The sequence below is a fragment of the Suillus fuscotomentosus genome (assembly GCF_016647785.1).
Source record: "Suillus fuscotomentosus strain FC203 chromosome Unknown F5891scaffold_56, whole genome shotgun sequence".
Classification (NCBI taxonomy): Eukaryota; Fungi; Basidiomycota; class Agaricomycetes; order Boletales; family Suillaceae; genus Suillus; species Suillus fuscotomentosus.
Window position 1 is genome coordinate 235,113 of NW_024539568.1, and position 25,013 is coordinate 260,125.

General features: G+C 46.8%; 5 protein-coding genes across 5 annotated transcripts; 4 read left to right on the top strand and 1 right to left on the bottom strand.

Moving 5' to 3' along the window:
- Positions 1–996: 996 nt before the first annotated feature.
- On the top strand, positions 997–2,674 carry F5891DRAFT_1193172 (uncharacterized protein; the record flags this gene model as incomplete). The annotated part of the gene is made up of 7 exons (XM_041367689.1): positions 997–1,404; positions 1,457–1,584; positions 1,639–1,762; positions 1,816–2,025; positions 2,085–2,395; positions 2,444–2,576; positions 2,642–2,674. The coding sequence occupies 7 exons, from the start codon at positions 997–999 to the stop codon at positions 2,672–2,674; spliced, it is 1,347 nt and encodes a 448-aa protein (XP_041221950.1).
- A 2,724-nt stretch (positions 2,675–5,398) lies between these two features.
- On the top strand, positions 5,399–7,310 carry F5891DRAFT_1175268 (uncharacterized protein; the record flags this gene model as incomplete). The annotated part of the gene is made up of 6 exons (XM_041365707.1): positions 5,399–5,569; positions 5,624–5,962; positions 6,020–6,846; positions 6,935–6,969; positions 7,144–7,191; positions 7,249–7,310. 6 exons carry the CDS (start codon positions 5,399–5,401, stop codon positions 7,308–7,310), a joined length of 1,482 nt encoding a protein of 493 aa, XP_041221951.1.
- Positions 7,311–14,860: 7,550 nt separating this feature from the next.
- F5891DRAFT_1247477 (uncharacterized protein) lies at positions 14,861–15,478 on the top strand. Its single transcript, XM_041369837.1, has one exon. It carries the CDS (start codon positions 14,891–14,893, stop codon positions 15,449–15,451), a length of 561 nt encoding a protein of 186 aa, XP_041221952.1. The 5' UTR covers positions 14,861–14,890; the 3' UTR covers positions 15,452–15,478.
- Positions 15,479–22,101: 6,623 nt separating this feature from the next.
- On the top strand, positions 22,102–22,908 carry F5891DRAFT_1193178 (aspartic peptidase domain-containing protein; the record flags this gene model as incomplete). The annotated part of the gene is made up of 3 exons (XM_041367690.1): positions 22,102–22,381; positions 22,430–22,546; positions 22,598–22,908. 3 exons carry the CDS (start codon positions 22,102–22,104, stop codon positions 22,906–22,908), a joined length of 708 nt encoding a protein of 235 aa, XP_041221953.1.
- Positions 22,909–23,022: 114 nt separating this feature from the next.
- F5891DRAFT_601140 (uncharacterized protein) lies at positions 23,023–24,152 on the bottom strand. Its single transcript, XM_041372431.1, has 3 exons — positions 23,948–24,152; positions 23,511–23,885; positions 23,023–23,443 (listed from the first exon to the last, which is right to left on the bottom strand). The coding sequence occupies exons 1-3, from the start codon at positions 23,984–23,986 to the stop codon at positions 23,258–23,260; spliced, it is 600 nt and encodes a 199-aa protein (XP_041221954.1). The 5' UTR covers positions 23,987–24,152; the 3' UTR covers positions 23,023–23,257.
- Positions 24,153–25,013: the final 861 nt, after the last annotated feature.

The following is a 25,013-nucleotide window of genomic DNA, read 5'->3' on the forward strand; positions in this document are numbered from 1 at the left end:
GATGTATCATCAGCCTGGATCCATCAGAATACATTAGGAATGCCAGGCAGGGGACAAAACGGTTCAACAGTACTTACGATACAACTACTACTGCCATTCGTTTGAAATCACTTGTGACAGCTATTAACTTTCGATGACCGGCTTCCGTCGTGATGTCCAGCTCCCACCAATCGATTGGTATGTCTCTTGCTCTTGGAAATTCGGGACTATGCAGCCACTTGATTTGTCCATGCAATAGAAAGCAAGTTTCTGTCCCATGGCGCTGATACCATTGAATCTGAGTGCGGTGGTTATGGGTTCAACATTACGAAACCTGACCCTCATCTTTTGTCCGCAGCGATCCTAGCTCAGGGATTATTGAGTTCACCAGGGGATTTGATTTCAACAAAGAGAACAGGAATGCGGCAGAATTGATGGCGAGAGCGATGCTGAAAGTCATGAAGAGACTTGTCCTCGTAAAGGAGACTGGGATCTTTGAATGCTCTGGGAGTGAGTCCGTAAATTGGATGAGTTAAATACGGATAACCGTCGAACACTGCCCGGACAAGCATCGTGTACACCTCGCAGAAGTCGTTTAAAAAAGTTGCATCAGTCAGAATTTGAGCAAACCTTCAACATAGTCCCGAAGATAACTATTATCTGTTTCAATCTTAATGGTGTCTATGTGAGCATGGATTACTCATCGGCCATCTCCTGCCAGTCTTAGAACAAACATTGAAAAAGTCACGGCTATTTGGGGGTCACTACTGCGGGTATAGTCTGCCAGCAGATACGGTATCTGCTGGCAGTGTGCGCACTGGATTTGATTAGTAGAATTGGGCTACGGCCGTGTTGTGCGCAGCTATCAGCCTCTACTGTGATGGGCCTGACAGTGGTAACCGCCTTCCTGCCTTCCTTCTTCCTTCACTCTCTTACATCTCCTTTGACTTATCCTCTAGCTAAATCTCAGACGCAAAAACACAATCACATATCCTCTAACCTTACCATCTAATTGAGATGCCTTTTCCGTTCAAGTTGTTCCAGGCTATCGGAAAGATTTTCGCAATTCGTTTGAAACGCCCTGAAAACCAAGGACGCACACAACGCAACTCAACAATCGCCGATCATGAAGGCAATAGCTCCATCCTTACAGATATCTCTGATCCCGTTCCTGCACCAATGCACTCTTCGAATTCTTCGCCAGCACATCCCGTTTCTGCAATTAGTGAACCAGGTCTCGAAGAACCCCCCGCCGGCTTTCCTTCTGCAGTGTACCCTTGGAGTGCATCCCCTGCCCGCGAAGCTTCCGACATCGCTCAGGTGGCTCTGCCCTTGGTACAGGCTTTTACGGGTGTAGTTCCACTTGTTGGTGCTCCGATAAACGCAGCTATTGGCGGATTGTTGGGAGTCCTTCAAGTTATAAATGTGAGTGATTGTCGAATGCTTAGATGTTTCTGGATTTCGAGGGCCATCACAGAGATGCGATCAGAACAAGGCGGCCTTGGATAACCTGACATCGCGACTCTATCGACTATACTACCATTTGTGCAACGTCCCACCTGCCCTGGATCCTCTTGAACATTCTCGGAGAGACCTTTTAGCTAGGTAAATCCATTATGAATGTGTGCTTGAATTTACCCGATACCGAGCCGCACTCAGAAAGCTGGAAGACACCTCAGTCCGCCTGAAAAAGCTGCAAAAACGTCGTCTAGCATACGCGTCCGTCACACAGGCTATCACCGGATGCTCGACTGACATCGACCGTTATCTGATGGAGTGTTTGGTTGTGTTCTACCCCCTAGAGAGGCTTGCATTTGCTGACTACTCTATGGTCAGTGGTCGTCCCAAATGCAAAGTCAACGCGAAACACACGAACTGCTTATACTAATGTCACGGAGGCGGGAGGAGGTTCAGCACATCGAACAGTCCTTCGCACCACTATCTGCATCGCCTTTACTCGGAAGCGTCGCGCCTGGGTGCGTGACACTGGTAGACGTAACAGGCCGCCACCAAGCAATATCGGTGAACTGGTGTACCTCATATCAGGTCCGCTCGCTGGCCTAAAAATCGTTGTTGTGAAAGCTTACTGGTCAAATTGTCTTTAGCAACTCAATCACATGCTTCGAGTTCTGTTTGAACGCGATGCGATTGAAGCCCAAATTCAAAGACGGTATATAGAAGAAGGAAAGTACGATCTGTGCATTGACGAGGGCAAGCAAGTGACCCTACTCACAAGCGACAATTGGTCGAGCATCGAACAAGGAACGAAGATTGTGATGAGGGTTACCATTCAACAGGATATGGCATCACTCTCTGAGGTTGATTACCAATGTCATTTTTGTGGCGCTGTGAATCGCCTTGGTGCTAGATCTGTGAAATATGAGTATCGAGGGCGGACTGTTTGCTCGACTGAATGGTGAGTATGTTTGTTTTTTAGATCCTGATGATGCCTAACGATGAGAAGTCGAGAATGCAAACGATGCTTCCAGATCACCCGTAGCTTTCCGAGCGCGGGGAAACGATCCTATAACAGTGACTCCAACCACGAGGTTGACGCAGAAACGCTTCTTGTTCGCAACTTTCATGTCCAGCAAATTGTATGTCATCCTGATACTCCGCTAGCAATCTTGAGCTGACATTACGATGTACTTCCCGCTCTCAGTCTGTGCGTGATCTGGTCTTTGGACCTTCTTAGGTGACGCTGACCGTGCCACGGACATGTCCCGCTCTCAGTATGTGCGTGATCTGGTCTTTGGACATTTTTAGGCGATGCTGATGGAGCCACGGCCATGTTCCGCTCTCAGGCAGTGCGTGATCTGGTTTTTGGACCTTCTTAGGCGACGCTGACGCAGCCATGGCCATGTCCCGCTTTCAGTCTGTGCGTGATCTGGTCTTTCGACATTCTCAGGCGACGCTGACGCAGCCACGGCCATGTGCCGCTCTCAGCCTGTGCGTGATCTGGTCTTTGGATCGTCTTAGGCTCCACTGACGGTGCCACGGATATGACCTGCTCTCAGTCTGTGCGTGATCTGGTATTTGGACCTTAGGCGACGCTGACGGTGCCATGGCCATGTCCCGCTCTCAGTCTGTGCGTGATCTGGTTTTTGGACCTTCTTAGGCGACGCTGACCGTGCCACGGCCATGTCCCGCTCTCAGGAAGTGCGTGATCTGACCTTTCGACTTTCTTAGGCGGCGCTGACGGTGCCATGGCCATGTTCCGCTCTCAGTCTGTGCGTGATCTGGTCTTTGGACTTTCTTAGGCGACGCTGACCGTCCCACGGCCATGTCCCGCTCTCAGAAAGTGCGTGATCTGGTCTTTGGACCTTCTTAGGCGAAGCTGACCGTGCCACGGCCATGTCCCGCTCTCAGCCTGTGCGTGATCTGATCTTTGGACCTTCTTAGGCGAAGCTGACCGTGCCACGGCCATGTCCCGCTCTCAGTATGTGCGTGATCCGGTCTTTCGACCTTCTTAGGCGACGCTGACGGTATCACGGCCATCTCCCGCTCTCAGTCTGTGCGTGATCCGGTCTTTCGATCTTCTTAGGCAACGCTGACGGTGCCACGGCCATGTCCTGCTCTCAGTGGGTGCGTGATCTGGTCTTTGGACATTCTCAGGCGACGCTGATGGAGCCACGGCGATGTCCCGCTCTCAGTCTGTGCGTGATCTGGTTTTTGGACCTTCTCAGGCGACGCTGACCGTGCCACGGCCATGTCCCGCTCTCAGTTGGTGCGTGATCTGGTCTTTGGACTTTCTTAGGCGATGCTGACGGTGCCATGCCATGTTCCGCTCTCAGGAAGTGCGTGATCTGGTCTTTGGACTTTCTTAGGCGACGCTGACCGTCCCACGGCCATGTCCCGCTCTCAGAAAGTGCGTGATCTGGTCTTTGGACCTTCTTAGGCGATGCTGACCGTGCCACGGCCATGTCCCGCTCTCAGTTGGTGCGTGATCTGGTCCTTGGACCTTCTAAGGCGATGCTGACCGTGCCATGGCCATGTCCCGCTCTCAGGAAGTGCGTGATCTTGTCTTTGGACTTTCTTAGGCGACGCTGACCGTGCCACGGCCATGTCCCGCTCTCAGGAAGTGCGTGATCTGGTCTTTGGATCATCTTAGGCTCCACTGACCGTGCCACGGACATGACCTGCTCTCAGTCTGTGCGTGATCTAGTCTTTCGATCTTCTTAGGTGACGCTGACGATGCCATGGCCATGTCCCACTCTCAGGAAGTGCGTAATCTGGTTTTTGGACCTTCTTAAGCCACGCTGACTGTGTCATGGCCATATCCCGTTCTCAGGAAGTGTGTGATTTCCTTTGCTCGACTTGTTGCCGCTCGTTGACCCTCACGACCAGGCAAGATTTTTACGCAGTGTTCGTGAGACTCCAGCCATGTACCACGGAATAGGTCATGTCGCGCCCTCACATGGTATGTGATCTTGTCTTTGGTGATACATCATGAATATTGACTCTTTCATTGCGCTAATAGACAGTCTCTACACATCAGCAAACTACCAATTTCGTGACAGTTCCCACATCATTGACAAATCGGCACAAGGACACACAAGGCCATACACACATCGCAGACACACAAGCATATAGCCAATAATTTGGATCAAACTTGACATGCTTGACAAACACACAGTAGCACAGACATACAAACTGTATAAACGACAAGCCTTGTATAGGAAAATACAAACGCGGTCTTTTATTGAAGCTATTTACGCGCAAAGAAGAAAAAGAACCTGTCTCTATGCACCTCGGGCCCAGCCCTTACAGAAGACGTGGGCTTGGGATGACTCACATCTAATGGTTCTTTCGGTACCGTATCGCATGCAGTACTAGTACGTAGTAGCGTGGTATGAATCAGGCAGACTGTTTTGAATTCGAACAGGAATTTCGCTGCGTAAATTCTTGTTACGCGAGTCACCCAAGAAAGAAGACAGCCTCCGGATTCTTGTGACGCGGTTTTGTGTTTAAAATAAGGCATAGGCTATTCCTGTCGGACGCGTTACTAATGGTATTGTAGTCAGCATCACAAGATATAAGCGCTTGAGGCTTCGCTTCACCCGCTCCATCGCCTTTTCATCGCGCGAAAACGGACGAGAACTTTGCAATTGGCATGACCCATGTCATATGCCGAGACGCTGTTTCACCTCCGGGCTAGCGCATGTGGACACAAATTGAGTCACCAAGTCCACCAGGATCGGACAACTTCAGTCACTCCGAATCCAGTTTGGTTACCGACCACACATTTTCCGACACAGTTGCAGTCCGTGTGGGATAGCAAGTCATCCTTACGGACTACCGGTTAAGATAACCTGTGCACGGTACTGGTGGCCTTAAATAACAGGTGCAAGAGCCATCTGAAGCTCATCCATCTTCTCACTCATACTTATCATCATTCTCAAAATCCTCCAAACAGACAATGTCTCTCCCCGAGAACACTACCGTGCTTATTGTTGGTGCAGGCCCCGCAGGTCTCACAGCTGCTCTTTCTCTCGTCCACTACGGGTGCCATGACTTCGTTATCGTGGATGCCGTAGGCGAAGGACTGAATGCATCGAGGGCGATCACCATACACTGTGCAACCGTCGAGGTAAGCTACCTTGTGCGTTCGTAAGAAGGCCTACTGATTTTTCTATGATTTTAGGCCCTAGCTAGTATTGATGCAGCAGATGGCTTACTGTCTCACGCCATCAAGGGAAAGGGCATCAGAATCACATCTCGTACTTCGCAGATCTTTGACGCAAAGTTTGACTCTCTAAAGAAACATTCCGCCCACCCTTACACGCTCTATATCCCTCAAAATGTGACGGAGCTTGTACTTGGGCAGAAGTTGCAGAGCCTTGGTGTTCAGGTGCAGCGTCCACACAGGGTGGTAGGAATGAAACAGAATGAAAAGGACTCTCGCATCACTGATGTCTCCTTTGAGGACGGTCAAGTTATCAGAGCTAGATATATTATCGGCGCCGATGGCGCCCGCTCAATCGTGAGACCTCAATGCCCACCAACTTGGCTTAGTAGAGTGTCTGACGACCATTTCCAGATCCGTACCATCGCCGGCATAGGGTTCTGTGACCCAGAAGGCCCGCACCTACCCAACAACGTATTGGCTCAAATGGTCTCTGCAGATGTCACATTCGAGCCCGAACCTGTTGGTCCAGTCACCCTCGAGGGCCACCTTAACGGCACAGTTTTTTCAGGCAATTTCTTTTTTCTTGTACCATTTGGCAAGCGCTTCAATACCGAGCTGACACGAGATGGAAAGCCCACTACAAAATCCATCTTTCGTGTAGGTTGTGCCGTACCTGCAAAGAACGGAGAGCCCCCCCATGCTCCACCGAAAGAGTACATCCAGAACTTAATCGACACATACGGGCCAGCGTGTATAACATCAGATCCGTCTCTTAACCCGAAACCTGTCAAAGTCGACCAGCTGGTCTGGTCGACACGTTTCAGAACTCATTCCGCCATCGCAGACCGTACCTTCACGCGTCTCGGAGCCGCCATTTTTCTAGTCGGCGACGCAGCCCATATACATTCACCTGCGGGCGGGCAGGGCATGAACCTGGCCATCAGGGACGCGATCTTCCTCGCAGAGGCTGTCACGAAACACATTCAAGCGTCTGCAGAGGATCCCGATGTGGATGATACCATTTTGCAGGAATTTGCGGAGGCGCGTCATGCACGAGCGCTAGAAATCATTGGCTTCACCAAGACACTCTTGAAACTCGCAAGCCTTACGTATGATTCATATGCTTGGTGGATGCCGTTCAGTTGGGCGTCCATCCGCGATTTAGTGCTGAGGATATTGGGCGGATATGATTTCGTGCAGTCGAAGGTTGCATGGGGTCTGAGTGGGCTTGGGAGACGGTAATCGCACATTTTGGATGGTTTGGTTACGATATTACATTTTGTATACCATAATTTACGACATTCGTATTTCTATTTTCAAAGATAGGATAGATGTAAAAGTATCGAATATTCCAGAGTTGTGTACGTACTGGCTGCAGTCATTGGACGGACTTGAATGCGCTCTTGATCAAGGAGAGGGTGGGAGGGAGGTGCCAGACTACAGGCTGATTCTCATGAAGACAGCGAGCACAATTGATACTAGAGCATGTGCTATGAATTGTTCTTAGAAGATGATGTAAATTATAATGTGTATAGATATGTATGGTACGATAATGCGATGTGGCACTCCAATCATCCTCATATGTGGGTTTCATCTTCGCAAACTTAATTGTTAACAATCTCAGCCATCATGATGTCCAGCTCCCACCAATCGATTGGTATATCTCCTGCTCTTGGAGATTGAGGACTATGCAGCCACTTGATTTATCCAATCAATAGAAGCAAGTTTCTGTCCCGTGACGCTCATATCATGAAGTCTGAGTGCAGTAGTGATGGGTTCGAGGTTATAAAATCTGGCTTGTCTGCAGTGATCCTAGCTTAGGGATTATTTAGTTGATCAGGGAGTTTTGTTTCAAGCAAGAGAACAGGAATGCGGCAAAATTGATGGCAAGACCAATGATGAAAGTCATGAAGAGACTTGCCCTCGTAAAGGAGACTGGGATCTTTGAATGCTCTAGGAGTCCATACATTGGATGCGTCAAAAACTGAGAACCTCGGACCAGCATCGTGTACTACACACTGTAGTAGTCTTTTCAAAAAGTTGTATCAGTCGGAATGCGAGTAAACTGTTGAACTCCATTTAGTCCAGCATGGTCGATCGAAAGATGCTATCAGCTGTTGGTCAATTGCGTGAAAAATAGTACCAATCAGAAAATTCAAAAGGCAAACAAAGTTGAGTCGGAGCAAGGATTACTTCTGATCTTAGACTTCTTCACAAAGTCCGAATCGCATAGTATCTATCTATCTATCTATCTTAAGAAGAAAGGGAGAAAGGTTTCGGAAACGTTCGCGCGCTCGCGTGGTTTTCGCGTAGCGCCATGTGGTTTTCGTTTAGATACGCTTAGATACGCTTAGATACGCTTAGATTCGCCTAAGGCCACATGGTTTTCGCTTACCTCGCTTGAACTTCTATTTGGAAACTCGCGTGGTTTTCATGTATATTTCGAGCGGCGACTCAAACAACGTCACCCATTGGGAATGTTGCGCAACAACATTGGTAACTGTATGTGTACATGGCATTAAATAATGTGTTTGAGCAGGGGGACAACAGGATTTGAGTGTTTTGCCTACTGCAATTATTAGTAGTGACTGTATATGTACATAAATGGAACAACATATGATACAATTACAGACAGGGAGATAACAAATGTGGTGACAGGAGATAAGATTCAAATAAAAAAAGGAGACAAAGACAATGTAGACTCAAAAACCAGAGAATGTGATGACAGGAAAATGGGGAAATGGGAGAACAGGAGACAGGAGATGGGAGACTGAGAGAACAGAGACGGAAGACGGAAGACGGGAGACGGGAGATGGGAGACGGGAGACGGGAGATGGGAGACGGGAGACGGGAGACGGGAGATGGGAGACGGGAGACGGGAGACAGGAGACAGGAGACAGGAGACAGGAGACAGGAGACAGGAGACAGGAGATGGGAGACAGGAGACAGGAGACAGGAGACGGGAGACGGGAGACAGGAGACAGGAGACAGGAGACGGGAGACAGGAGACAGGAGTAGGAAGTAGGAAGTAGGGAGTAGGGAGTAGGGATTAGCATGGGTATACCCCATGGTAACACTTTTTCCAATCACATATATTACCATTTGAAGGCAAATGTACAACTTCAAAATTTTATACTTATCCATCACTCCTATGGTAATCAATTTGGGGATATATTCCCAGGGGTACAGGGGTCTTTAGATCCAAACCCCTACCCCTACCCTCAAGTTTCCCATACCCCTGCTGATCCCTAGATGGGAGGCAGGGAAAAATGGGAAAACAAATACATTCAATGATACTGTTACATATTTTGTATTTTTTACATTGGTCAAAATCCTGCTCAAAGAACATAGCACTGACTGATCTTATGTACTATTGTACTTTTGAGTTCTTTGAAAAGCTGCTCATAAATATATTTCAAAATCATTCAAAATGCACAATTTATTAGGATGCAGCCTGAGGCCAGGAAGCCAAAGGAGGGCGTAGCCCTCCTTGGCTTCCTGTGACGAAGGAACAACACTCATTTTTCTCCCCTGAAGGAGCGCGTAGCGCTCCTTCGATTTGTGCCGAAGGCACAACGGGCGTGAGCTCGTCTTAAGAAGAAAGGGAGAAAGGTTTCGGAAATGTTCGCGCGCTCGCGTGGTTTTCGCGTAGCGCCATGTGGTTTTCGTTTAGATACGCTTAGATTCGCCTAAGGCCACATGGTTTTCGCTTACCTCGCTTGAACTTCTATTTGGAAACTCGCATGGTTTTCATGTATATTTCGAGCGGCGACTCAAACAACGTCACCCATTGGGAATGTTGCGCAACAACATTGGTAACTGTATGTGTACATGGCATTAAATAATGTGTTTGAGCAGGGGGACAACAGGATTTGAGTGTTTTGCCTACTGCAATTATTAGTAGTGACTGTATATGTACATAAATGGAACAACATATGATACAATTACAGACAGGGAGATAACAAATGTGGTGACAGGAGATAAGATTCAAATAAAAAAAGGAGACAAAGACAATGTAGACTCAAAAACCAGAGAATGTGATGACAGGAAAATGGGGAAATGGGAGAACAGGAGACAGGAGACAGGAGATGGGAGACTGAGAGAACAGAGACGGGAGACGGGAGACGGGAGACGGGAGATGGGAGACAGGAGACAGGAGACGGGAGACAGGAGATGGGAGATGGGAGACAGGAGACGGGAGACAGGAGACAGGAGACAGGAGTAGGAAGTAGGGAGTAGGGAGTAGGGAGTAGGGATTAGCATGGGTATACCCCATGGTAACATTTTTTCCAATCACATATATTACCATTTGAAGGCACATGTACAACTTCAAAATTTTATACTGATCCATCACTCCTATGGTAATCAATTTGGAGGTATATTCCCAGGGGTACAGGGGTCTTCAGATCCAAACCCCTACCCCTACCCTCAAGGGTTTCCCATACCCCTGCTGATCCCTAGATGGGAAGCAGGGAAAAATGGGAAAACAAATACATTCAATGATACTGTTACATATTTTGTATTTTTATATTGGTCAAAATCCTGCTCAAAGAACATAGCACTGACTGATTGTATGTAGTACTATGTACTTTTATGTGGTGTGATAGATTGTACTTTGAGTTTTTTTGAAAAGCTGCTCATAAATATATTTCAAAATCATTCAAAATGCACAATTTATTAGGATGCAGCCTGAGGCCAGGAAGCCAAAGGAGGGCGTAGCCCTCCTTGGCTTCCTGTGACGAAGGAACAACACTCATTTTTCTCCCCTGAAGGAGCGCGTAGCGCTCCTTCGATTTGTGCCGAAGGCACAACGGGCGTGAGCTCGTCTTAAGAAGAAAGGGAGAAAGGTTTTCGGGAGGAGTTGCGTGCTCGCGTGGTTTGCGCTTGCGCCGCGTAGGGCCATGTGGTTTTCACTTACATCGCTTACCTTGCTTAAACATCTTTTTGGCAACTCGCGTGGTTTTCATGTATATTTCGAGCGGCACCTGAATTGCCGTTGCCCATTAGAGCAGCACACTACGCAGGATTTTCCCTATTGTAATTGTTTAGGGTACATACATGCAGTAAATAATAAAACTAAAATGGAACAACATATGATACAATATTGCAGACAGGGGGACAACAAATATATGTGGTGACAGGAAATCAATGTCAAAAGGTTGTGAATAAATCAATCAAAAGGAAACAAAGACAATGTAGAGACTCAAAAGCTGGAGAATAGGAGTTGGGAGGATGGAAAAATGGGAAACAGGAAGATTGGGAGATGGGAGACGGGAGATGGGAGACGGGAGACGGGAGACGGGAGACGGGAGACGGGAGACGGGAGACGGGAGACGGGAGACGGGAGATGGGAGACGGGAGACGGGAGACGGGAGACGGGAGACGGGAGACGGGAGACGGGAGACGGGAGACGGGAGACGGGAGACGGGAGACGGGAGACGGGAGACGGGAGACGGGAGACGGGAGACAGGAGACGGGAGATGGGAGACGGGAGACGGGAGACGGGAAACGGGAGGACATGGGGCACAGTGGGAGATGGGAGGCAGGGAAAAATGGGAAAATAAATACATTCAATGATACTGTTACATATTTTGTATTTTTACATTTGTCAAAATCCTGCTCAAAGAACATAGGGAACAGACTGATCTTATGTACTACAAGAGTACCAATCACCTTCAAACATTGTGTGTCTGTATACTATGTTTGCCATAGTCTTCTCCTCGGCCTCTGTAGGAAATAGTGCCTGAATGTCTCTTTGACATTGCACACTCAATAGTGCAGTGTAAAGCTGACTGTGTGTGAACAAATCTGTATGAAGGCCCAGCACAGGCAGGAAAGTCATGCAAATTGGTTCCACAGGATCAAATGTTTCATCCTTACATATTGTAAATGTACTTTTATGTGGTGTGATAGATTGTACTTTGAGTTTTTTCAAAAAAGCTACTCATAAATGTATTTCAAAAGTGTCCAAAATGTACAATTTATTAGGATGCAGCCTGAAGTCAAAAGAGGGTGCAACCCTCCTTGGCTTCCTGTGACGAAGGAACAATGCCCATCAGGAGCCTTCTGAATTATTGGGATGAAGCTGAGGCCAGGGAGCTTAAAAAGAGCGCGAAGCGCTCTTTTTTTGCGACCTGTGCCGAAGGCAGAATGGGTGTGGACTAGTCTAAGAAGTAAAGTACGACGGTTTTGGAAACGCTCGGGCGCTCGCGTGGCTTTCGCGTATTTCGCTAAGCTTGCTTAAACCTGTTTTTGGAAATCTCGCGTGGTTTTCTCGCGTGGCTTTCGAGCGCCGACTCACTTGCCCATTAGAGCAGCGCACTACGCAATACAAGTATTTTCCTTATTGTAATGTAACGAGCTCACGCCCGTTGTGCCTTCGGCACAAATTGAAGGAGCGCTACGCGCTCCTTCAGGGGAGGAAAATGAGTGTTGTTCCTTCGTCACAGGAAGCCAAGGAGGGCTACGCCCTCCTTTGGCTTCCTGGCCTCAGGCTGCATCCTAATAAATTGTGCATTTTGAATTATTTTAAAATATATTTATGAGCAGCTTTCCAAAAAAACTCAAAGTACAATCTATCACACCACATAAAGTACATAGTACATAAGATCAGTCAGTGCCATGTTCTTTGAGCAGGATTTTGACCAATGTAAAAATACAATCTACTACACAACATAAAATTACAAAATATGTAACAGTATCATTGAATGTATTTATTTTCCCATTTTTCCCTGCCTCCCATCTAGGGATCAGCAGGGGTATGGGAAACCCTTGAGGGTAGGGGTAGGGGTTTGGATCTGAAGACCCCTGTACCCCTGGGAATATATGCCCAAATTGATTACCATAGGAGGGATGGATAAGTATAAAATTTTGAAGTTGTACATTTGCCTTCAAATGGTAATATATGTGATTGGAAAAAGTGTTACCCTGGGGTATACCCATGCTAATCCTGTCTCCTGTCTCCCATCTCCTGTCTCCCATCTCCTGTCTCCTGTCTCCTGTCTCCTGTCTCCTGTCTCCTGTCTCCTGTCTCCTGTCTCCTGTCTCCTGTCTCCTGTCTCCTGTCTCCTGTCTCCTGTCTCCTGTCTCCTGTCTCCTGTCTCCTGTCTCCTGTCTCCTGTCTCCCGTCTCCCATCTCCCATCTCCCGTCTCCCGTCTCCCGTCCTCTGGTTCTCTGGTTCTCCCAGTTTCCCATTCCCATTTTCCTGTCCTCCCATTTTCCAGTTTTTGAGTTTCTAAGTGATCTTTTTCTCCCTTTTTTATTTTTTTTCATAACCTTCTGTCATTCATCTCCCAATCTCTTTTATCTCATATTTGTTTTCCCCCTGTCTGTCATTGTATTATATGTTGTTCCATTATTTGCTCTATGTATACTACCATAACAATTACAGTAGGAAAAACACTCAAATCTAATCACACATCTCCCTTGCCCTGCTCAAACACATATTTTTTCATTATTTAATGCCATGTACACGTACAGTTACCAAGGTCGTGCTAAGTTCCCAAAGGGCGATGCTATTTGAGTTGGCGTTCGAAAACACGTGACAAAACCACGCGAGCTGCCAAATCGAGGTTAAGCGAGGTAAGCGAAAACCACATGGCCTTTGGCGAAATACGCGAAAGCCACGCGAGCGCGCGAACATTTCCGAAAACCGTTGTACTTTACTTCTTAGATTGTTTATGTTACATGCATACAGTAAATAATAAAATTGAAAATGGAACAACATGATATAATTTTGCAGACAGGGGGACAACAAATATATGTGGTGACAGGAAATGAATGAGAAAAGGTTGTGAAAAAATAAATAAAAAATAGAGAAAGTAGAGACTCGACAACTGGAGAACAGGAGATAGTGAGGAGACAGGAAGATTGGGAATGGGAAACAGGGAGAATGGGAGGAGATAGGAGAACAGAAGATGGGGAGGATGGGAAAATGGGAAACAGGGAAACAGGGAGATCGGGAGGATGGAAGATGGGAAACAGAGAGATCAGAAGGACGGGAGATGGGAAACAGAGAGATCGGGAAGATGGGAGACGGGAGACAGGAGACGGGAGACGGGAGATGGGAGACGGGAGACGGGAGACGGGAGACGGGAGACGGGAGACGGGAGACGGGAGACGGGAGACGGGAGACGGGAGACGGGAGACGGGAGACGGGAGACGGGAGACGGGAGACGGGAGACGGGAGACGGGAGACGGGAGACGGGAGACGGGAGACAGGAGACAGGAGACAGGAGACAGGAGACAGGAGACAGGAGACGGGAGACGGGAGACGGGAGACGGGAGACGGGAGACAGGAGACAGGAGATGGGAGATGGGAGATGGGAGATGGGAGGCAGGGAAAAATCAATACATTCAATGATAGTGTTACATATTTGTAATTTTACTTTTGTCAACTTAATCCTGCTCAAAGAAGGTAGAACTGACTGATCTTATGTACTATGTACTTTTAGTTATTTTCTAAAATGCTGCTCATAAATGTCCCTCTTATTCAAAATGTACAATTTATTAGGATGCAGCCTGAGGCCAGGAGGCCAAAGGACCAATGCTGATCAGGAGCCTTCAGAATTATTAGGATGAAGCTGAGGCCAGGGAGCTTAAAAAGAGCACGAAGCACTCTTTTTTTGCGACCTGTGCTGAAGGCAGAACGGGTGTGTGCTAGTGCAGATTATTTGAAAGGTCTAGACTTCACCCAAGTTGGGAGACTTTGTGTTGAATTCGTTGACTGGGAGAATTGAAGGAATACAAATTGTGGGAAGTCTGCTGAGATTGTAAGTCAATGTGCACCTGTTCAACCACTTACGTAAGCTGTACACAGTCTACCGCCAAATGTCCAAATGACTATGTTAATGGGCACCAATATCCCAATGCGGATTCTTCCAAACACAATTCTCCAACGTACCGCATGATACCCTGGACCGGCTCTCCAACAGAATGTACAATTACTAGAATTGGCCATTGCAAATTGCTTACCAATCGTGAAGTTCAAGAATCATTGGCATTGGGCAACTTTGTTGGTTAAGACGGTACTACATAGCGTCAACAAACATTAAAAAAGTCACGCACCTGTGAGTCACGGCCGCTGAGCGCTGATTTGATGCTAGGTTTCCATGCGAACTTTCTTCTCTCTGATTTCCTGATGGTTAAGTACTTCAATCGCCTTCCTGTCCTCCTCCCTTCGCTCTCCTACATATCCTCTCACCTATCCTCTAGTTTCCCCTAGCTGAATCTTAGACGCAAAAAAACAATCACTTATCCTCTGTCCTTGCCATCTAATCGAGATGCCCTTTCCATTCAAGTTAATCCAGGGTTTCAGAAAGATCGTTGCGATCCATTTGAAGCGCCCTGAAAACCAAGGATGCACACAATGCAACTCGACAACTGCCGGCCATGAGGGCAATACCTCTATCCCTGCAGACCTCTCCAATTTTGTTCCTGCATCAATGCTCTCTTCAAATTCTTCGCCAATGCATCCCATTATTGCAGGCAGTAAACCAGGTGTCGAAAATTTCCCTCCCAGCTCTCCTTTCACTGCGTACCCTTGGGGTGCATCCCCTGCCCGCGAAGCTTCTGACATTGCTCAGGTGGCTTTGCCCTTAATACAGGCTTTTACTGATGTAATTTCACTTGTCGGTGCTCCGATGAACACAGCTATTGGCGGATTGCTGGGAATCCTTCAAGTTATAAATGTGAGTCATTATCGAATGCTGAGATGTTTCTGGATCTCAAGGGCTATCACAGAGATCCAATCAGAACAAGGCGGCCTTGGACCACTTGACATTGCGACTCTATTGACTATCCTGCCATTTGTGCAACGCCTCACCTGCCCTGGATCCTCTTGAACGTTCTCGGAGAGACAACTTAGCTAGGTGAATACCTTATGAATGTGTGCTTGAATTTTGCTGACACTGAGTCATACACAGAAAGCTGGAAGACACCTTGGTCCTCCTGAAAAAGTTGCAAAAACGTCATCTCATGTACCCATCTGTCGCACAAGATATCATCGGATGCTCAGCTGAAATCAACAATTATCTGATCGAGTCTTTAGTTGCGTTCTACCCCCTGGAGATGCTTGCATTTGCTGACTAGTACTCTATGATCAGTGGTCGTCCCAAATGCAAAGTCAACATGAAACACGCGAACTGCTTATAATTTCATGGAGGCAGGAAGAGGGTCTTCAGAACATCCAACAGTCCTTCGCAACACTATCTGTATCACCTTTACCCAGAAGTGTTGTGCCTGGCTGCGTGACACTGGTAGACGCAACAGGCTGCCACCAAGCAATATCTGTGAACTGGTGCACCTCATATCAGGTCCACTCGCTGGCCTAAAAATTGTTCTTGTGGAAGCTTACTCATCAAATTATCTTTAGCAACTCAATCACATGCTTCGAGTTCTGTTTGAACGCGATGCAATCGAAGCTCAAATTCAAGGACAATATATAGAAGAAGAAAAGTACGATTTGTGCATCAATGAGGGCAAGAAAGTGACCCCACTTACAAGCGACAATTGGTCGAGCATTGAACCAGGCACAAAGATTGTGATGGGGATTATCATTCAACAGGAGATGCAATCACTCATTGAAGTTGACTACCGATGTCATTTTTGCAGCGCCATGAATCACCTTGGTGCCAGATCTGTGAAATATAAGTATCGAGGGCGGACTGTTTGCTCGACTGAATGGTGAGTGTGTTTATTTTCTAGGGCCTGGTGATGCCTAATGATGAGAAGTCGAGAATGCAAACGATGCTTCCAGATCACCCATAGCTTTATGAAGCCAAAAATAGGATGCTCTAACACTGACTCCAAGCACAAAGACTGACGCAGAAACACTTGTTTTCTGCAACTTTCATGTCCAGCAAATTGTATGTCGTCCTGGCTTTTCGCTGGCAATCTTGAGCTGAGATTACAATGTACCTCCTGCTCTCAGTCTGTACGTGATGTGGTCTTTCAACCTTCTTAGGCAACACTGACCGTGCCACGACCATGTCCCGTTCTCAGTCTGTGCGTGATGTGGTCTTTCGACCTTCTTAGCCAACACTGACCATGCCACGACCATGTCCCATTCTCAGTCTGTGCATGATCTGGTCTTTTGGCCTTCTTAAGCGACGCTGACCGTGCCACGGCCATGTCCCGCTCTCAGTTGGTGCATGATCTGGTCTTTTGACCTTCTCAGGTGACGCTGACCATGCCACGGCCATGTCCTGCTCTCAGGAAGTACTTGATCTTTTGACCTTGTTAGGCCACGCTGACCGTGCCATGGCCATGTCCTGTTCTCAGCCTGTGCGTGATGTGGTCTTTCGACCTTGAGCAACACTGACCGTTGTAGAAACAACTATTCAGATGGTGGTATTCTGAACTATGTGTTGGGTCTGCTTGCCTAAGCTGCTATGCTTGTAGTGACAAGTGCATTCAACCCTAAAGGGGAAGCAAGTGCAGCAGAGATCTAGGGGTTGGTGCAAAGGGGTGCCGTTCCTCGGCTGATGTAGAGTGCGGGAAAGCGCCAGAGGTGCGAGCGTGAGAACGAAGCGCTTAGGGCGGCCGATGCGTGGGAAAGTAGCGCTTGAGTGGTGCGAAGTGTGGGAAAAGCGCAAGGTGGGTTTACAAGCAGAGGTTCGTAATAGACGTTAAGGATGTTCTTATTGCCAATAGATACTGACTATGGCATGTGACACATGAGCTTTACACTGATAGTGAGGTGCAGGGAGCTTCTATATGATTCGATCATGTAAAATATGAACTACAGGCGCTTATATATGTCTAAAAATGTGCCCCTGAAGCGGAGCCGAAGCGAGTAGGTAAGGTACAGTGGCTCAAAAAAGTGTCCCAATGTTTGTAGCTTTTCACGTAATTGCTATATCATGAGTCAAGACGTGGAAATATGACTAAGCTATAGGAAGATGTCGGAAAGGTCTGCTTCTCAGCTTCATTTCGGTTCCCTATACCGTGGGAAAATAATGACATTATGTGAAGATATGAGTATTTTAATTTGATGACTCATTGGGACACTTTTTTGACTTTGAGTTTAACTAATGTAATCTCTATAATTCTAGTACTGTGTGTGACCTCCTTCTGCCCCAATCACTTCTGCCACTCTTCTAGACATATTGTCTATCAATTTTGGGTATTCCTCTTTGGTGATTCCATCATACTCTGCTGTAACACTGTCTCATAGTTGGAATAACCCCTATGGTGAATCTTGATATGCTATAAGTAATTTCTTGAGTGATTCTCAGAGGTATTCAATAGGGTTGATGTCTTGGGTCTATGTTGAACATGATAGAATAGTAATATTATGGTCTTTAAGTTATTTGGTAGCCAATCTAGAAGGTTGCTCTATAAGACTTAAGATCTCTTAATCACTATATTCTAATTTAAAAGGCTGCTGATGTTAATAAAGTGACTAAATTGATTATTTCCATCATTGCTATGACTATCTCTACTCAAATAGCCAGACAGACTCTCAAGACAGCCCATCTTAAAGCTATAATCAAGAAAAACAGATTCTTCTGTCTCCAACCTATAAAAAGAAAAGACAAGATGCTACTTTCAAGTACAAATATTAGACTGCTGATAGCCGAAAGAGGTTTATCTAGTTAGATATGGTTAAAATCAATAGGATGAGATCATATGGCAAGGAATTTGTATTAAAATAGATAGGACAATCATTAAGATAAAGAAAAGTTAAATAAACACCTTAAGTTTCAAGACGAAAACTTGATGGTATAGGACTATATGAGATAAAATGGAATGGGAATTTTCTATGAAGCAAAGGGGAGGATGAATACAGAGTAGTAAATACTCATTTGACAGGAATGTCTGCTAAGAAGCATACAGGAGTTATAAGTTAATGAAGAAGATACTGTTTTGTGATAAGACAATGACCCTAAGTATACCTCTAAATCAGCCACCAATAGCCTGCAGACCATGATATTACTATTCTATCATGTTCAACATAGACCCAAGACATCAACCCTATTGAATACCTCTGAGAATCACTCAAGAAATTACTTATAGCATATCAAGATTCACCATAGGGGTTATTCCAACTATGAGACAGTGTTACAGCAGAGTATGATGGAATCACCAAAGAGGAATACCCAAAATTGATAGACAATATGTCTAGAAGAGTGGCAGAAGTGATTGGGGCAGAAGGAGGTCACACACAGTACTAGAATTATAGAGATTACATTAGTTAAACTCAAAGTCAAAAAAGTGTCCCAATGAGTCATCAAATTAAAATACTCATATCTTCACATAATGTCATTATTTTCCCACGGTATAGGGAACCGAAATGAAGCTGAGAAGCAGACCTTTCCGACATCTTCCTATAGCTTAGTCATATTTCCACGTCTTGACTCATGATATAGCAATTACGTGAAAAGCTACAAACATTGGGACACTTTTTTGAGCCACTGTATGTAATAAGGGTCCATGACATGAGAATTGAGCAATCATTAAAATAGAATATGGTCTGATATGGAGAAAATGATATGAACATGTACCAGTGAGGTTAGTTTGGACAATGGATGGACGTGCAACATAGGGCGCTTTGAGCGCGGGAAAGCGCGCCTAATGCGTGCGCGAGAATGCTGCGCTTGGGGCGGCCGATGTGCGGGAAGGTAGTGCGTGCTTGGCACGGGAGAGTTTCGCTTTGAATAGGGAATGATTGGAAAAGTATTGGCACAAGTTGTGCATCAAACTGTACTCTGAGACAGGTCGCATATGTAGCCTCTGCAAGGCCACAGAGATATCAGTCTCTACACCATGCCACGACCAGGTCCCGTTCTCAGTCGGTGCGTGATCTGGTCTTTCGACCTTCTTAGCCGATGCTGACCGTGCCATGGCCATGTCCCACTCTCAGTATGTGCGTGATGTGGTCTTTTAACCTTCTTAGGCCATGCTGACCGTGCCATGGCCATGTCCCGTTCTCGGGCAGTGTGTGATTTTCTCTGTTGGACTTGTTACCTTTCATTGACCCTCTTGACCAGCCACTTTTTTATGCCATCTTTATAGGACCCCGGCCAAGTACCATGGACTCGGCCATGTAGCATCCTCACATGGTATGTGATCTTATCTTTTGTGATACATCACGGATACTAACTCTTTCATTACACTAATAAACAGTGCGTGCCTCCACATGAAGCAATTTTAGAGCATATCTTTGTACTGATTGCATGCAGCATACAGCCACATCAAGGAGATTGAGTAGGACAGTGATCAAGATGAAGAGGGGCATGGAATGAATGGTTCAGATGAAGAGTCTTGATAGCTGCAGATGGTCATGGTTTCCAGAATTGGTCTTGTCCATGGCATATAGAGAAAACGATTTTCTATGTACGGCCTGTCTAAACCGCCATGTATCTATCTCCTGCACATCTAACTTGTGACAACAAAAATCCAAACAATATTCTAGTTCTTGCCTGTAGCGCTTGATCATTTGCAGCCTGTGTCATGCCATCCTGTGCTATGTAACGCCACCAATACACTCATACACACCCCCTCCTGAGCCTGTACCTTGAGTGGCATGTTGCAACAATGCGTCATGCCTCTCCTTATACTTTGGTATTATGAGGTATTATGGTTGATCATGCAATACCGGTACTAGCTCGGAGCCAATCAGTATAGTTGTGTTTGGACAAATTTTCGTCCTGTTCCAGCCATATGGCAAGTTTGAACTTATCTAAAAATGATCGACTGGCCTAGTCTTGCTCATGGTCCAATCAGTTGGAGTTCGAGAGCCTGTCGAAATGAGCAAGCATTGCTGTTGATAATTAATATTAGGAAGGTGTACGAACATGCACATGGAATGTACCAAGCAGCTTGAATCTGTTCGTCTACTGTGACATTGGTCTCGAAGGCTAGCTCATGGATCTCTCTCCGATAGAACCAATGAGATGTCACTTCATTGCCGATCATGATTCATGAGTCATGACAGACGTTGAAGCTCAAGGTCATACAGGAGCTTGTGCGTTATGATGAAAAGGCTGTGACAAAGGTAAAGATGAATAGGATTAATGTGCGAGCCAGGGCCGTGCGGCACTTGATATCGAAGGGTAGCGTAGGAGCTCTAGAATGATTCTCATCACAAAGCGAATGTTAGATGGGGTACAAGAACGGTTGATGACGAAGAGGGAATTAGAAGAGCATTAATTGATGGTCACTGATTTTTTCAATGCCATTCTTTGTCTCTGAGGAAGTAGAGAATCATCGGGGTATACCATAAACTAACTTCATATCGTTGTGATCATCTAAAACTTCAGAGGGAGCTGCAGATGCTGGACCACGACAAGTACTAGGGATATTTGACCAAGTGCGTGTCAAGAATGAGTATGAGTATCGATTAATGAAATATACTTCATTATGCCGCATGTGCACTGGCAGCAATTGCAGGGTCACCGGCCTAGGCAAATCACAGGTGCTACAAGGAAGTAATGAATGAGAAAACATGTCATGAGATTAGCATCATTGACAGTGGTACAGGATTGGTCAGAAGTGTCGCGCAGTGATAGGGCATGTCTGATGATGACCTGGACCAAGCATTGTCTAGACTTCAAGTTCACTTTAGGGAACGATGGGCCGCGGGAAGTTCATGAACAATACCATATGTAAGTCTAAGATGCCTCACCATTACCCGATCAAAAGCGTGAGAAATGGCACGGATCTGAGATCAGAAAAGGCTAACATATTTAGTTGAGTCGGAATTTGGAATCTAGATTGCCTCAGTTCGGACTTGGTGAGGAAGTTTTGGGACATCGCTGTGCGACATTAAACATAGGTGTGTGATATCGAGGCGAGTGTTTGGCTCAAGCTCACGCAGGCTCCTAGATTTTATATTCTTCGACGTACTAAATGAGTACAATTCTGCCAATAGAGTCTCAACCGAATGAACTAGTATGATGTGAATACCTACAATTTGGACAAGATACCGTGTGTGGAAACTGCAATGGCCCACAAGTTGAGTTGGCCGAAATAACTTGGGGCGCTCCTGTACTGATGGTATGAGCATCCGAGTCTGTGGCTCACCAATCCTTTGATGTGTCGCTGTCGGAAGGTGGACTCGTCATGCGCGAGCTTCACCATGTGAGATAAACACTCCCTGACTATAAAATTAGTAGAACAGCGCATCCTCGGGCCCGAGTCAGCGAGTCCCTTGTGCAAATCATCCACGAGTTTCACCATGTATGGTAAGCACTCCCTAGCTATTGGTCCATGAATAAACTGGCGGAACAGTGCATCCTCATGGATGCCGTTCCTGTTACTCACGTCAAAAAACAGGCTACCTGTCCTGCTATGTTGGTTTTGATCCAAGCTGTGCGCACAACGAGTCAATTGTTTAGTTATTCCTGTTTTCGGTTTCTTCACTTGATAAGGCGCGTTCCATACAGTTCAGCATTCTGAGAATGAGATTAACCATGTACTTGCAGTGTTCTCATCTTTATCAGCATATATAACAGGCTTCATGATCACTACCTTTCGGTACCGTTCAATCATGTTCCCAGCTGCATCCCTGTTGACGATTCTCCTCCTAGCCTTGTCCATCGTGGCGTCGCCTGTTGAAATCCACGACTCCCCCATCACCCTCTCCGTCGCCTGGAGGCTAAACACCTCTGGTGGTACCATAAACCTCTTACAGCACGACCAATCTCGCGCGACCGCTCTCAAAACTGTTGGCAGAGACACTCTCAGCCGTCGTACTGGCAGCACTATTGCGATGAACGATGCTGTATGCTACACCGCAGCACTTGGTATTGGCAGCCCCGCCACAATCTGTAGGTTCAGCAATGACAAAACATGCAGCTACTAATGTATTATTGCAGACAACTTGATTGTCGACACCGGTAGCTCGCTCACATGGGTTAGTGCCACCTCGTACGTGAAGACCAGAACCAGCGTTGACACTAGAAAGCCCATATCAGACCCAGACTACGGTTCTGGTATGACATACAATGATATCATAAGTTGAGAATAACTACAATTATCTCTAGGAACCGAGTACACCGACACCGTCACTCTCGGTAATCTCACCATCATCCAGCAGCCGATTGGTGTTATTTCTACTTCAACGGACTCTGTCGTCGGTGTCATTGGCATCGGGCCCCTAGACTTGACAGAGGGAGAATCATCCACCGCGACAATCCCAACTGTCACTGACAGCCTGTACAGCCAAGGCATCATTTCTCAGATAATCGTCAGCCTCTCTTTTGAGCCCACCACTTCGGAGTCAGACACCAACGGAGAGCTCAGCTTTGGTGGAACTGACGCTACCAAGTACACCGGTGCCGTTGCATACACGTAAGTTGCTGCAGCTTAGAGATCAATCTGGACTGAGCGTAATTTCTTATTTCAGTCCTGACCACCACCGAACCCGCATCCTACTACTGGGGTATCAATGAGAGTGTCACTTATGGAACCACGACCATCTTGGCCGAGACCACTGGTATCGTCGACACTGGCACAACCCTCATCCTCCTCGCCAGCAGTACGTTTCGACGGTGCAAACGACCCATTAGAGCCCGCACGGGTGCCCGATCGACGAATCCGCAACTTGAGACTTGGCTGCGCCCCAGCTTGTGCAGGTGGAGCAGAAACAGCTTCAGCAGTCCACCCCGCGTCATCCTTAGCCTCCCCGTCGTCCAACTGTCTCGCTAACCTAGTCGCGTTGCCTTCATCAGTAACAGAGGCCGATTCACTGGTGCGATATTTGATCTGAACGTTTCCTCGTAACTTGCCAGACGGAGAGCGCTGGGGCTTCCTGCAAAACAGACACCCCTGGAGGTCTGCGCACGTATATGATGGGGCCTGCTGGTAGTTTCTTCAAGTTTTGAGTGCTTCTTCATGGAGGCAAGGGAGGTTTAGGAGGGGGTTCACTACCACCAAGCAGCGAGAGATCAATCGTACCCGCGCTGCCTGAAGGAGAAAGACTCTCGGGGGATATGCTCTCTGTCTCAATGGTAGGCGATAGGGACCACTGGCCATCTTCAGGGAGAGCAAGATCGAAGCTAGCATCCAGGCTATGTGATGAATTGGTAGCGTACGTATCCGTGAGCTGTAGTGAAGGAGGGTCGGATACCAGCTTCGGGCTAGGAGGTACTCCGAAGAAACTATTCTCTGCATCTTCTCGCGTGACTGACGCTGCATCAGGGGACAGCCGTGTTGTATTGTGCAAGAAATCAATGAAGGAATTATTTGGTGCGGACCGAGTGTACTTAGCGCCTGGAGAATGTCTTTGGAGGGGAATCGCCGAGGTCGTTCAAATACTGATTCATCTCCGTGCTGAGTATGATGAGCTACAGGATGAATGAGAAAACACCGTATGTGGAGACTGAAATGCTTACAGGAAGCAGACCGGGTTGAGTTGGGGCGTTCCCGCACATGATGTAGCCAAGGCAGAAATAGAGAGGAAGAGGAACTTGTAAGAGCGTTGGTTCAAAGTCAATAAGTTCGTCAACACTATTCCTTGTCTCCGAGGAAGTACAGGGTCATTGGGGTATGCCATGGAATAACTGGATATCGTCGTGCTTGTAAAGGGAGCTGTGATGGCTGCGACCGTGACTACTGTATTGACTTGAGGCGCTAAGCATTGGGTCACGGGTGAGCGCCATGGAACTTCGGGAAATGCAAGGAAGTCGAACGAACGGATCGAAGATTTGTTGAAGTAGGGAAGTCGACTCATGGACCAATGCCTGAGGTCGAGAACATTCAACAGCGTTAAAACTGGGTCAATTCAGCTGTGTGGACGCAACTGATGGATAACTTGAATATAGTCAAACCACGATCATGATAGTACTTACTAGATATATTTGCTGTGGCAACTTGAACCAACGCGGCTCAGTCTCTGTGCGCCTCGGACCCAGTGACTATTCCCCTTACAGAGACGATGCCAGACGTGTGCTTGGGACGACTCGCATCTAATTGTTCTTTCGGTACCGTCTCGCATGCAGTAGTAGTGGCGTGGTATGAATCAAAGAAGCAGCTGACTGTTTTGGATTCGACACAGGAATTTCGTTGCATTACTCGAGTCACCCGGTAGTTGTTGAAGAAAGAAGGCAGCCTCGGGATCCTTGTGACGTGGTTGTGTGTTTAAAATAAGGCATAGGCTGTTCCTATCGGACGCGTTACTAATGGTGTTGTAGTCAGCATCAAGCGTCCTCGCTTCACCCGCTCCAACACCTTTTCATCGTGCGAAACGGACAAGAACTTTGCAATTGGCACAACCCATGTCATGCATCTAAAAAGCCGAGTTGGTCGACGCTCGCTCTAAAGTGCTTTTGAGCATTTCATTTTTGGACTAGCTCAGGTTTGCGTTCGTAAAGCATACTTTTAGTTATATTACACCCTGAGCCGGTAATATCAGGCAATTTATGCAAAGATGCGTTATCAAGATTATCGAAAACAATCATT

Coding starts and splice junctions, on each gene's coding strand:
- F5891DRAFT_1247477 (XM_041369837.1), top strand. CDS start 14,891: ATGCCCTTTCCATTCAAGTTAATCCAGGGTTTCAGAAAGATCGTTGCG.
- F5891DRAFT_601140 (XM_041372431.1), bottom strand. CDS start 23,986: ATGTGCGGGAACGCCCCAACTCAACCCGGTCTGCTTCCT. Junction 23,886..23,947: donor CTCAACCCGGTCTGCTTCCT/GTAAGCATTTCA, acceptor CATCATACTCAG/CACGGAGATGAATCAGTATT. Junction 23,444..23,510: donor TTCTCCTTCAGGCAGCGCGG/GTACGATTGATC, acceptor GCCTCCATGAAG/AAGCACTCAAAACTTGAAGA.